At 51.4% G+C, this 14,021-nt stretch overlaps 1 protein-coding gene across 1 annotated transcript; it reads left to right on the forward strand.

Moving 5' to 3' along the window:
- Positions 1 to 348: 348 nt before the first annotated feature.
- AQP8 (aquaporin 8) lies at positions 349 to 12,436 on the forward strand. Its single transcript, XM_054043135.1, has 6 exons — positions 349 to 566; positions 931 to 1,189; positions 7,259 to 7,385; positions 8,320 to 8,534; positions 9,836 to 9,970; positions 11,587 to 12,436. The coding sequence occupies exons 2-6, from the start codon at positions 939 to 941 to the stop codon at positions 11,627 to 11,629; spliced, it is 771 nt and encodes a 256-aa protein (XP_053899110.1). The 5' UTR covers positions 349 to 566; positions 931 to 938; the 3' UTR covers positions 11,630 to 12,436.
- The last annotated feature ends 1,585 nt before the right edge of the window (positions 12,437 to 14,021 follow it).

A 14,021-nucleotide genomic window follows, 5' to 3' on the forward strand; every position in this document is an offset into this window, starting at 1 on the left:
ATTTTCCTTCTCCCCGGAGCCTGCTGCAGTCATAACTATTCTGCTTGCTTGCTCTTTTACAGACAAATAAGCCCCCCACACTCGCACACACGCACCTGTTCTTGGAAAGGGAGCGAGACCAGGTGTGCAAATGGCACATTACGCTCTGAGAACAAAACCCAGCAAAAGGCACTCAGAGCGTCAGGCCCATTGTCCCTCCAACTGGCACTGACGCGGATTGTACTCTGCACTTCACACGGGGGAAGGAACCATAGTCCCCGACTTGGCAGAAATCCTTAACAAATCCTTGAACCATAGAACCATTAAGATAAATAGCTTTCAGACTCCTGTGGGCTGGAGTACCTGCCTCGGATTTTATTGCATTTTTTTAACAATGTAAATCCATTCCAATATTTTTTTAAAGCCTCCCATACGCTGTGTCTCCGTACAGGTCAAGTAGGGAGCATTCCAATATTTCCATGAGACAGATAAGCCATTCCTCTAGGTGCAGTGCGATCATTGCTCGCTGAGGTCCTGCTGGCGTCAAGAGGGCTCTGCAGCTCCCAGAAGAACAGAGCACTCAGAAAGTAAGTACCTCAGTGTAACCAAGGCATTTAAAAAATCCACACAGAATTTCTGCCTTCCAAACCCTTTTCAGTGGTTTGGCACCAGAAGGTCCCCTGTTGGCACCTGATCATAACAGCCCGTATCTCTTATATGCTGTGTGAAGTGCCTAGCCCACTTGAGGCACTTAAGGGGTAATTGGAAGAGTGCTCCCTGCTTTCGGCGCATGCTGTCCCCGAAGGAGTTAAGCAATAGTGTTTGTATCTGGATTGTTCTGAATTGCATGTACTAATGTGAGGTGTCAATTCTGTGGTGAGTCTACTCTGCTGTCTGGCAGTGCCCAGGCTGGCAGTGGATGCCATCAAAGCTCCGCTCGCTTCATTTCAGCTCCCCTGATGTCTGACCTGGAGTTTGGTGGCATGTCCATAAAGGAGGTGGAAATGGACGGCAAGTACAAACAGCCACAGCCTCACTGGTTCGAGCTCTATGCCCAGCCCTGCGTGGCCGAGCTCCTGGGGTCGGCGTTGTTCATCTTCATCGGGTGCGCGTCAGTGATTGAGAACGTGGACGGCACGGGGAGGCTGCAGCCCGCCCTGGCGCATGGGTTGGCTCTTGGGCTCATCATCGCCATTTTGGGAAACATCAGGTGAGAGAATTTTGGGGACTTGGCTACTTGGCACTGACTGCTCAGTGAGGGGCTCGGACAGTCACAGAACGGGGCAGGCGTCCAAAACACAAAGGCTTCCTGACACCTCCCAGGAAAGCATGTGAATGTGGATCTGCTGAGTGATAGCTAGCTAGAGTGAGCCTATTCTCTGTGTTTCTCCTGCCTCGTTTGTGTTTTGGATCAGTAGATATAACTGTAATAGTGATAATTAATAATCACACTCTGCACGTTACACAGTGCCTTGCAGTTAAGGTTTATTATTGTTTGTATTACGGTAGTGTCTAGAGTTCCCAGCTGAGATCAGAGCAGAGCTGCATCGTGCTAGGGGCTGTACGTACACATAATGAGAGAGAGCTCTTGCTCTGAAGACCTTACGATCCAAATAGACAATGGGACAGACTTTTAAAGATATTTAGGTGCTTAACTCACAATATCTTTAAAAACCTGGCCCTAGATGGATAAAGAGTGGGAAGGGAAACTGAGGCGCAGAATGAGGACCAATTTGCCTGTGGTCAGTGACAAAGCCAGGTCTCATGATTCCTAATCCAGTGCTTCTCTCTGAGTTTTGCAAAGGTAGTTATTATTGTAATACTGTAATTGCATTATTAAAATTGGGAACAAAGCCACAGAGAGAGAAAGATACAAATCTCCTCTGAATGGTTTCAGGGTAGCAGCCGTGTTAGTCTGTATCCTCAAAAAGAACAGGAGTACTTGTGGCACCTTAGAGACTAACAAATTTATTAGAGCATAAGCTTTCGTGGACTACAACCCACTTCTTCGGATGCATATGCTCTAATAAATTTGTTAGTCTCTAAGGTGCCACAAGTACTCCTGTTCCTCTGAATGGTGACTCTAAAACAGGCACTGGGGAGATCCACACCTGTTCTCTCTCAGCCCCTCCAGATCAAATTTGCCCAGCCTACAAGTGAAAAAGTCTCTCCCCCTCCCCATTAACTGCCAGTCCTGCAAACAGCCTGTGTTCTGATGATCAAGGCATGTCCTCTGTGGCTCACGTATGATCAGCAGGCGTCTGGACCAATGGAGGGATATTATGTCTTTGTCTTGTGAGGGTGGAATTAAAGTCAACACCTCAAGGTAAAACTTTTGCCACTGGGACTTAGCAATTCTGCTGATGATGCGTGAGCCGGAACAGAATCCAGCTCCCTCTCCCACGGCTGCTTTGGCTTAGCAAGGCTAAGAGGGAAGGATGGGGTAAAAATTTGGGTTTGTTAGTAAAGCCAGCAGCTGTGGCTCTGACGCCCTCAGGGAGCAGATCTGCTGAAGAAGGAGGTTCCATTTTTTATCATCAGTGTGAGCCACTGTCTTGCTGTGGGAAGGAATAGAATCCAGGTCTTCTGACTCCTGTTTCCTTGCTCTAACCTCTGCGTCCGCCGCCTCATTGGCATCAAACCTGGACTTTTTATTGCTTACAATTTCATCTGCTCTCCCTGCTTATTCCTCAGTTAAAGACATTGGGTCAGATCCTCAGCTGGGGTTCACGAGTGTCACTCCATTGATTGTAATAGAACAAAGCCCCTTGATCCCATGGGATTTCTCACTTAGCTGGAGATGATTGTGATGTCACAAATATGAATGGTCAGTTCAGGTGAGGAATAAGCAGCTGGAGGTGGAGCTCTGAGCTGCCAAGATCTGCTTTCGGGTCACTCTTTGCCAGGACTCACAAACGGTGGAAGGGAGACGCACGAAATCTCCAACTTTGCCATAGCACCTCATCAGCTGTCGAATGGTCGATAAAGCAGATATTTCTGTCCGAAGCAGAGGGTGTTTGCAGCTTTCCCGCTCTGGAACGAGGAGGGCGTTGTTCAATTCAAGTTTTTCAGCAAAAGCATCATTCTGAACCGACTAACGTGGGGTTGGAAGTTTGTTTTCGAGACAGAACCAAGAGGCTGCAAAAACAAGTTTGTTTTGATCAATGCTCCATAAAAAATAGGCTGGAATCCACATTTTATGGCTCTTTATTAACTGCCTGTTATTCAGAGTTATCTGTGGATTGGTTAATGTATACATAGAGTATACGTAGGCTAGCAGTGAAACCCAAGGACCCCGTTAGCCTTTGCTGACAATGCGCCTAGTGTTAGAATGAAAAAACATAAATGATGCTCAGGTTTCATGACTAGCAATAGATTGGACACTCCGCACTCGGGTGGCTAAATAAACTATCCTTTAACCCACTAACAGACACACTAGGTGGGTCCCCGAGTATACACAGGTCCGACTGGAATGCTAAATGGTTGTACTAGGCTGGTCGCTGGTCTCCATTTCCTGAGTGTGCTACCTAAGCTGGAAGCATCTGTTACCTCTTGCAAAGACAGGGTTCAAGTCACTGATTGGACCATTGGAAGTAGAGACGGGAAAGCTCTGTTCGATCACCCCACCCATCCTCCTCAGCCAGGGTAAGGCTGTTCCCTCCAGCATTTCCCCTGGTGTGTCGTTTAGCCATAGGTTTGCCCCCCTTCCCACTGTTAGGCACTGCTGAATTTCATCCACTACTCTTAACTGTGCCCCTGTGACCACCTGAAACAACTCCTCGCCTTCCTGGGTGTTTATATCCTACACATACAGTTACGATGAGAGACCCTGATTCCGGGGGCTCTTACGCATGTGCATAACTTTAAGTACATGCTTAAATCCCATTAAAGTTGATGGGACTTCACCGCGTACTTTGTGTTTAAGGGCTTCCCTGAGTCAGGGCCATATACTGCAAATGTAGATCCTGCAGCTCGCCTAGTGGTCAGAACACTGGACAGGGCCTCAGGGCCTCTGGGTTCTATTCCCACCTCTGCCACTGGCCTGCTGGGAGACCTTGGGTAAGTCATGTCGGAGAAAAACAGAGTTCTCACTCTCAGGTTTGGGTGCAGCAAGGCAGATACTTTATTATCTCTAGCAATTGCATGGAGGGAGAGAGCTAAACAGGTGTCTCACAGGTAAACAATTACAACAAGCATTTATACCTTTTGTTACAGACAATAAATAAATAAATAGGATATCTCCATTAATTTATCTCCTAGAACTGGAAGGGACCTTGAAAGGCCATCAAGTCCAGCCCCCTGCCTTCACTAGCAGGACCAAGTACTGATTTTGCCCCAGCTCCCTAATTGGCCCCCTCAAGGATTGAACTCACAACCCTAGGTTTAGCAGGCCAATGCTCAAACCACTGAGCTATCCCTCCCCCCAACTGGAATGCAGCAGCTGGATTTTGTTTATACATAGGTCATCCTGATATCTTTTTTTTCTCACCTCTATTTAGACTATAGTGCACATTCCATACTTATCTAACACGAGGTCGCAACAACTTCTCTCACAGTTCTTTCCCATTCGCCTCACACAATCCTCACGTGATTGGGGTTACAGCTAGCCTGACTCTTGCTCACAGAAGAGACGGTTTGCATTGAAATCCCCTTCAAATCCACAGTCACTTCCCCCCCTCTGTGCCTCAGTTTCCCCATCTGTAGAATAGGGATAATGATCCAGACCTCCTTTGTAAAGTGCTTTGAGTTCTACTGATGTGACGCGTTCGAGAAGAGCCAGGTACTATTGATGTTATTAGGTCCAGGATTGGGCCCTATCATTTACATTTTCAGCCCCACACCAAGATTACAGCTGGAATTGGCCCATGGCCACAGTATAAAGCTTTGGAATTTACCTGAAAACTTAATTAATTCTCTGCTGGTTCAGTCAATTAAATCCTAGCAACTCCATTACCTCTTTAATTAAAGCCGAATCATCAGAAATAATCACAGTTCCCAAACCCTCTGACTCATTAGCTTTGAGGGCAATTTATTATCAGGGTTTATTGGTTATGAAGCTCGTTGGTTAATGAGCGTTCCCCCAGTAATCTGTTTTCATTAAAAAATATTTGCATTTGCCTCTCACTGGTACTTCTAGACACCAGTGATTTAGGCCCTGTCACAAGACAAGAGGCCCCCATCCTGCATGTGGGATCCAGGCATGTGAACCTGTTAGCCTCATTACAGGATTGGGGGCATGCAATGCCTTGAGAGCAGGGCTCTGTCCACGCAGATGCTGTTGCAGGATCGGGGCCATAGAGCTCTGGGATTCTGGGCCCCGGCCTTGAGTATCAGTCAGACTTCGCCTACGTGTGACAGGCATGGAGTGTTACATTGTACACCACCCCCCTGACTGGCCAGTGCTAAACGGCTTTTGCTCCCTTCCTGGTTTTCACAAGAGAGAAATTGTTCTAGAGAAGAAGCAAAGGATTCGGGGCGAGAAAACGAGGACCATTCGGATCAGCACTAGCTGATGTATGAAGCCTCGTGAGCTCTTGTCATCCCCTGGTGGGGCTGCTGCCGGGAGAAAGAGGGAAAGAGGCTAGCCGGCAGGGCGTTCTCCTGAGGGAGGGAACCATCTGTAGGCCACATTCCTGCATGGGCTGGGGAGAGGAAGGACAAGGAGACCCAAAGAGTCTTTCCCAGCTCTGATTTCTCTGGGAATCAAAGGAAGAATATCCCTACCCTCTCCTCATTTAACCCCTTCCCTTGCAGCAATGCCTGTGAGTAACTAGCTCAGCGCGGCTGCAGGGTAATCAGGGACCCTCTGTGCATCTTTACATCTGTGGAGACACAAATATACTCACATGTCGGGAAAGTGCCCTGCACTCTGTGGGCAATATCAGGAAAAGCCCAGCAAGAATGACAGTTAACAGCCATTTCTGCTCCAGGGCTTTTTGCTGTTTTCATTCGTCCCGTTTGGGGCTTTGGGTTTTCTTTGCGACTTGACATCCAATACCCCAGCCAGGCAGAGGAAAGCTGCTTTTGGTCCCAGCTCTCCCAGCTGCCTGTGCGTCTTGGGCCTCTCTAAACTCCCATTGCCCTCCGTAAGGGTCCTGGCAGCCAGGCTCACGGCTAGCCTGGGCAGGCTTAGCTTCGTTACGCCAGCAGTGCATTTGGCCTGGGCTCCACAAGGACGTCGCAAGGGAATTGGGGTTATCTTGTTGTAACCCACGCAAGGAGAGAGTGGATCTTTGTCCCCCTCAAGTGGCTGGTCCACAGCAGAGATTATTGAGTCTGCGGCTACCTACCATCGGCTTTACCTCAAGTAGTGGAGGCGTGTGCTTTTGATGCTGGATGTTCCAAGTCCAGGCCCTGCTGATGGCCCAAGCAGGGTCAGTTACACAGCACAGCTTGTCAGTGAACAAATCCCTCCTTGGTCAGAACAGTGAATATGGGGAAGGAAAACCTGCAGGCCAAGTTCTGCTCTCACAGTGCAGGCCAGGACAGGCCAGAACGAGGAGTCTTAGCGAAGGGCACTCGTAAACTGTCAGCACCAAAGAGGAACCTTGAGGGAAACAGCAGGGGAAAGCAATGCTCGTTCCATGCCCTGGGTCCTCGGCCCCTCGCTAAAGGAATCCATGGGCTGCATGTTGCCGTGATCGCTCCCCTGGGGGGTGATAGCACCATCAGCTGCAGGTGCAAGGCCAGGAACTCTTTGTAAACATTTCCCTTTCCTGCCCTACAAGTTAACGGTCCCTCCACACTGTTTCACTGTAAGTAGCCCCTATCATTAAGCTCCTGTAATCCTAGAATATCAGGGTTGGAGGGACCTCAGGAGGTCATTTAGTCCAACCCCTGCTCAAAGCAGGACCTATCCCCAGACAGATTTTTGCCCCAGATCCCTAAGTGGCCCCCTCAAGGATTGAACTCACACCCCTGGGTTTAGCAGGCCAAGGCTCAAACCACTGAGCTCTCCCTCCCCTCAGGTGCAGTCACTCTCTGGCTCCCTGTCACAGCCTCAGAAACTTTTCCCGACTTCTACCCCTTAATCATCTGTCCAGAATGAGTAGGGCAGGGCAGAATCCCACAGAGGCAGAGCAGGATTGGGAATCGCTGCCCAGGCCTTCACCGGGGTGCAGCTGCCTAGGTAACGGGTCAGTTTGAAAGAGCGTAAGGTTTAACTGAGTCTGACTCCAGCTTAAAGGGGTCATTTCCAGCTGGGCTCAGATTCTTCTCCTCAGGGGAACTCGGGGTCCCACAGCTGAGACACTTAACATCTCTCTCCTGTTGATTCCAGCGGTGGCCATTTTAACCCAGCTGTCTCCTTGGCCGCGTGGCTGATTGGCGGGCTGAACATCATGCTGCTCATCCCTTACTGGATCTCCCAGCTGTGTGGGGGGCTGATCGGAGCTGGCCTGGCAAAGGTATGGAAATCAGGTGACTCTTCCTTGCTAAGAAGATTAAAGGGTTAATTTCCTGGGGTCTTGGGCTCCCCTCCATGCAGACATGTGAATCTCAGCAGTGGGTACGGGCCCCTCAAAGGCAGGATATGATTCTCAGTGCGGTTTGCGCTGTGTCAGAGAACAGTTTGTCATGCACCATTGGGCACATGCTGGAAGCCAGCACCCAGCAGCTGCAGGGGAGATTATAGCATCCGATCCTAGTTCAACTTACAGAAGTAACATTGTGCTTGGAATCTGAACGCAAATGGTCATGCGCAGCACCTCCTTTGTGGGTATGGGGTTCGTGTAGTGGTGGGAGCCACGGTGCTTTTCCCAGCTCTTCGGCTGGCTCAGTGTATGACACTGGGCAAGTCACTGCCCCATCGCTCGGTGCTTTGGTTTGCCTGTCTTTAATGTGGACATACCTGTTATACAGGGTGCTGGGAATCTTCATTAACTAATGTTCAGGGGCAGTTGCTCAGTAAGTGCCGCAGGGTTATAGTTATTTTATTATATACAGAAGAATGCATATTCCTCCCCTCGGCTACAGCCATCTGCACTTACCCCACTATTTACCATGGTCTTTCCCATTTTATGTCGCCCCTCTCATCCTCCAACGTACTTGATATATAAATAGCATCTATGTTGCAAACCATTAAGCAGATACTGGAGGTTAATTTCTTTACAGCTTTGCTAGGGTAGCTGGTGGCTAATCCACTTGTAATTATCTATAGGCTAAAAGCCTTTGCTAATGAGTTTACATTCACTAGAGACTTAGGTTGACTTTCAGAAAGAAAGTGATCAGATTAGCTGCTCTCTGCCCTGATGTTATATCCACCTACACTGTCCTGACTGGGAACCAATAGCCATGGTGTGGAGATTGAAACTGTACCAATTCCAGGACTCTCTCTTGTAGGTTATGACAGCAAATGACAGATACATAAACGCCACTGGAGCGGCTTTCACTAGCATCACAGACGACGGGCAGATCCCCTCCGCCCTTGTGGGTGAGATTGTCATGACCATGTTCCTGGTCTTAGCCGTCTGCATGGGAGCCATCAATGAAAAAACCAGCAGCCCTTTGGCACCTTTCTGCATTGGTTTCACTGTCACCGCTGACATCCTAGCTGGGTGAGCCGGCACAGCCTTTTGTGTGTTCTGTGGAGCCGTGTACCTCTGGAGGAATGAGAGCTGCCAGACATTCCTGTCTGATGGCTGCCCGGCTGCCCTGGGGAGATGACTTGGTGGGTCTGGATTTAGTTTCTATGGCAGACAATAAACAGTGATTAGTGTCTCCTGATGGCAGCCTGAGCAGAAAGTCCAAGGAGTGAATGGTCCGTGGTGGAAATTCCCCTGTTACACGGGAGTAGGTGCAGGGCTGGGGAACGCTGGGAAGCACAGGGGGGGTGGAAGCTTGCCTGGTTGCACGCGTGCTGAATAGGTTCCATGGATATTCAGTGGACTTTAACTGATGCTCTCCCGGTGAGGTTCTCTGGCCTGTGCTATCCAGGAGGAGATGATCATAGTGGTCTCTTCTGGCCTTCATGTCTATGAGTCACTCTGGCTGTTTTCACCAGCCTGTAATTCATGTTGGGAGGAATATTGGCCACACATGGACAGAGCCCGATGACAGCGTCAGAAAAGACCAGTCTGCAGGCGTCTAACATGCTGGATGCTTGAAGCCAGATCAAGTTTTTCAATAAGCTGTTGTGGGCGGATACAGAAGAAAGTCCCCCCCGGGCAATGCTTGTAATAGGAAGCCCTAAGGACACAGAAGCCGGTTCATTTTGAGTCATTTTTTACTGTATGTTCTGGCTGTTTTTAGGAGAAACTGCCCAGCTTGGCCTCAGTGCGCACCAATTTTTCAAACAAGCAGGCTGTTTACTTTCTTGTGTGACGGGAATCAGATAACAAGAGCCCACAATTATGAATGCTACTAGGTTATTTATTTAAGGGAGAGCCCCCTCTAGTGGGATTTGAAGCTCTTATTTAAACACCGCACAGACGTTAGGTGCAAATGTTTATCCATTGCTGGAAGATATGTATCAGTGCCCCTTCCACAGCACATTGTGACCTACACACAGTAAAGAGCGTAAAACCCAAGCTGCTAACAAACCCAACATTTAAATTTAAAACGGACACTTTCATTTCCATCACATAAAGCTTTTTACAGATATAGGTGCTCCCTAGCTAACAGCTAATGCTGGAGTCCATACAGGTATGTTCCTAGGTCTGTCAATGTTATTCAGATGAGTTTTGCAATGGTCATTGTATTTTGTATAGTAGATCTGATTACAATAGTCAGCCATCAGTGGGGCATTATTACAGAGATTGTTACTTTCTGAAAACAATTTGTCCTTGGAGTTCCGTGGCAGAACATTGTATATTCAGCAGGATGAATTGTGTGACTGTTCATTTGTTTTCTCTTTCAGAGGCGCTATATCTGGGGCTTGCATGAACCCTGCCAGAGCTTTTGGGCCAGCACTGGTAGCAAACTACTGGGACTATCACTGGGTTTACTGGGTAGGGCCCATGGTAGCCAGCCTGCTAGCTGGTGCATTGATAAGGTAGGTGAGGGGACACTGTCTATAGTGGAGATGAAATGTGTAAGAAGAGGGAAAGCTGTGTGTACCTTGTCATGCAGAGGTTCTGGGTCTAATCTCCACATTGCCATGTGTGGTACTGCTTGTGTCTGTCTGTAAAATAGGCCATGGATATTCACTAAGTGGCGAGTCCAGTCCCCCCTCTCAGGCCCAGATGGGAGGCTTTAGCACAGAGGGGCTCCCAGGGAGTCGGAGCGGGAGCAGACTTCTGTCATTGGCTGTGGTGTGATCGGAACTGCTCCTTAGGCTAGCCTGGCCAGTTGGTTGCTTCCCCAACCCCCAGCTATGGGGGAATGACTGGCAAATCCACATGGTAGTGGATCCAGAGGCCCTTCCCAATGCCCTCTGTCTCCCAACATCCTGCCCCTCGGAGGTGAGTTCTGTAGCACGTGCTGTGTGAGCTCCTGCAACCCTCCCCACTCATCTTCTGATGCCGCACTAAAAATAAGGTTTCCAGAGTCGTTGGTGAGAGTGTTTTTCTGGGCCTTGATTGGCGGAAATCCCTCCCCTGGGTGATGCAAAGTTGGCCAGAGGGAATCTGCTTCCACGAATCAGAAGGCCAGAGGCACAGGAACAAAGTTCCCTGATCAAAAAGAATCATCAGTAAAAGCTTCAGCCAGATCCTAACCAGCTGCGGAAGCGCTGCGGACTCTTCCAGCCCCCGTGCTTTGGAGTTTCCCCCTCTCTCTGAATGATGGCAGTCCTTTAGCCGTTTAATGTGCATGCCCAGCTGGAAAACAGGGGACGTCTAGAATCCTCTGCATGTTCCTAGAGTCCCTGTGAAGGAAGAAAAATTGTAGAGGTATAAATCATCCCTGAATACAGCATGTTATCCAGCTCTTTCTGGAGCCATCACTCTTCCCTTACCAACCTCCCACCCATTTGTCTATCTTTCCCTCCCGCGGGGTAGTGCCGACTTGGAGTGGGACGTGGGGTTGTGTTTTCTTTGCCTGTACACAGCCCTGCGCTCCTGTAGTGGGGATGGTACATACGCAGGGCTGGCTCTAGGCACCAGCAAAACAAGCTGGTGCTTGGGGCGGCACATTTTTAGGGGCGGCATGGCCGGCGCCAGAATGCCGCCCCTAAAAATGTGCCCCCGCCGCCCGAGCTCACCTCCGCTGCCGCTAGGGTGACCAGACAGCAAGTGTGAAAAATCAGGACAGGGGGTGGGGGGTAATTGGAGCCTATATAAGAAAAAGACCCAAAAATCGGGACTGTCCCTATAAAATCGGGACATCTGGTCACCCTAGCTGCCGCTGCCACAGCGCGCGAAACAGCTGATTCGCGCGCCGCTACTCGCCCTCCCTCCCAGGCTCTCAAACCTGGGAGGGAGGGGGAGACTCCGAGTGGCCGCGGCGCGGGCGCCGCTGCTCCCCCTCCCTCCCAGGCTTGAGAGCCTGGGGGGAGGAGGCAGGGCTGGGGATTTGGGGAAGGGGCGGAGTTGAGGCGGGGCCGGGGGTGGGGTAATTAAAGAACGGGGGGGGGGGGCAAAATTGTTTTTGCTTTGAGCAGCAAAAATCCTAGAGCCGGCCCTGTACATACGCTGCCCATGCTCATCTCTCCCTGTTTTGCTCCTGAAGGCTCCTGATTGGCGATAGGAAAATCCGCCTGCTCCTGAAGTGAGCCCTGGATTGGGACTGCCTGCGGGACACAATCACTTATGGATAGGAAATCGGCTCTACTTGGCCCTCGGGAGAAACTCTGCTTCACCACACACCAACGCCTCCGTTCTCACTGTCTGGCCACGTGGAACTGCTCCGGGATCCCAGCTTTCCAGTCTGGTTTCCCCAGAGAGCAGGTGTTGGCAGGATGATCCCACTTGAAGCTACAGATTCTGTAAAAAACAAACAAACCAAAACCAAACAAGTCGCTTGTATTGAGATCAAAGCAAAGGCCTGTCTGGCTGGGTAGGAGCGCTAGGAGCACTGGCCTTGCCTCTCTGTGCTGGGGCAGTGCCTCTTCCTAGTGCACAAACGGCAGCCAGAAGCCAGGGCAGTTGTCCTGGGGATTAATATCCCGTATGGAGATAAGCTAAAATGGGCAGGAGGGTCTGGCGGGAAGTGATGCAGCAGGGCTGGCCTGGTTTGCACAGCGCTCCCGCTGGCATGACGGAGTGCGGCTGCAGCACCTCGGTGATGCCAATGCGCTTGCTGCTCCAGTCGCTGGGGAAATTCGCTTCCTTGACTTTTTCTGTTCTGGAGATGGGCGCGCCCATCCCTGTGTTCCCCTGGCCCCACCGCGTTCCCTGCGCAGCACACGTGGTGCTTCTGGAGAAAGCACTTTATCATTGTGTCCCATGGCCCCATCGCCTGGGCTGGATCTCCAGCAATCTCTTCTGCTCCCCAGGGCCGGCTGACATCTCCGCCGGTTGCCAGACGCTGTAGTGAGGAGCCTCCTAATAAGGTGAATAAAAGCCGAGTTGAACAGAAATGCCTGTGGAATGTGTGTCATAAGTCACTGCGCCGACACTAATTGATTTCTGAATTCTTAAAAAACCAAAACAAAATGGAAACAACCTCCCAACAGTTGACCAGAATGTAAATTCACAGAAACAAGGCAAGGCGCTTCCCAGCACTGGGCGGCTGAGCAACGTCACTGCCCTGCTGAGAGCCTGCCCCCTGCGCCCCACCCCGCTGGGAGCCTGCCCCCTGCACCCCACCCCGCTGGGAGCCTGCCCCCTGCGCCCCGCCCCGCTGGGAGCCTGCCCCCTGCGCCCCACCCCGCTGGGAGCCTGTCCCCTGCACCCGCCCTGCTGGGAGCCTGCCCTCTGTGCCCTGCCCCGCTGGGAGCCTGCCCTCTGTGCCCTGCCCCGCTGAGAGCCTGTCCCCTGTGCCCCACCCCGCTGGGAGCCTGCCCTCTGTGCCTTGCCCCGCTGGGAGCCTGTCCCCTGCGCCCCACCCCGCTGGGAGCCTGCCCTCTGTGCCCATCCCCGCTGGGATCCTGCCCTCTGTGCCCATCCCCGCTCAGAGCCTGCCCCCTGCGCCCCGCCCCACTGGGAGCCTGTGCCCCGCCCTGCTTTCCACTTTGTCTCCTGTTTCTGACTCTCTCTCCCTTTTTTTTGGCCTCCCCAGGACCATCCTCTCCTCCTCCCTTGCCCTCCACAAACCTCAGCAGCACTCAAGCCCGTTGCCCTTTCCCCAGAATGGATATTTCCTTTTAAGGCACATTGCTATCCCAGTCCGCTCCGACGCAGGATCCTGGGCCTGAAGCCAGCTCTGACCTGATCGGTCCTTCCCAAGACAGAACTCGCCCCTCTGCCCCAGGACAGCGGCAGACCCCGTAGCAAGCCGAAGGAATCGCTCAGCGGCTCCCCCCGGGCACTAGCACCACGGCCAGTGCAGCAACGGGCCAGCAGAGGATGCTCAAGCAAAAAAATAATGTTGGATTAGCAGATGTCTGTGCACACACGTCCCTTAGCTGGCCTGGGTTTAAAGCCTCAGCAGGAACGGTGTTTGCTTTGGTTTATAGACCATTATGGGGGCTGCCGTTGTAAATATACAGAACCGTTTACAGTAGCTGGGTAGTGGCAGGGCCGCCGAGAGTGGGGTCAGGCCCCGGTGAAAAAATTTTTCGGCTCCCTCAGCAAGGGCGGACTGGCTAAACAGGCCCGACGAGTGGGGGGAAGCCGGGCCCCAGGCCTCCTTCCGGACTGCTGGGCCCCTGTAATTTGTACCAGCTCCCCACCCCCCCATCGGCCCTGGTAGCAGGTCACTAGCTTTCTTCTCCAGAGGCCTCTCAACACTACACAAAGCAAGGGCAGAGGAAACGGTGAAGGGGACGTGGTCTGAAGCCTCAGCCTAAGCTCACAGACTTCAGAACGACCGGGGAAATGGTAGGAAAGCCTGAACGTGGGCGCTCCAGGGGCCATGCGAGCACCCTGCTGAGTTTGCACAATTCATAGAGACTGAAATCAGAACCGGTCCTAGTGCATTAAATGGGGCCTTTCCACTGGAGGCAAGAGAGTGTCGCCTGCAATGCTGGGAACACTGCGTTCTAACTTATCTAGGTATTTAGT

The sequence above is a fragment of the Malaclemys terrapin genome, chromosome 10 (genome assembly GCF_027887155.1).
Source record: "Malaclemys terrapin pileata isolate rMalTer1 chromosome 10, rMalTer1.hap1, whole genome shotgun sequence".
Classification (NCBI taxonomy): domain Eukaryota; kingdom Metazoa; phylum Chordata; order Testudines; family Emydidae; genus Malaclemys; species Malaclemys terrapin.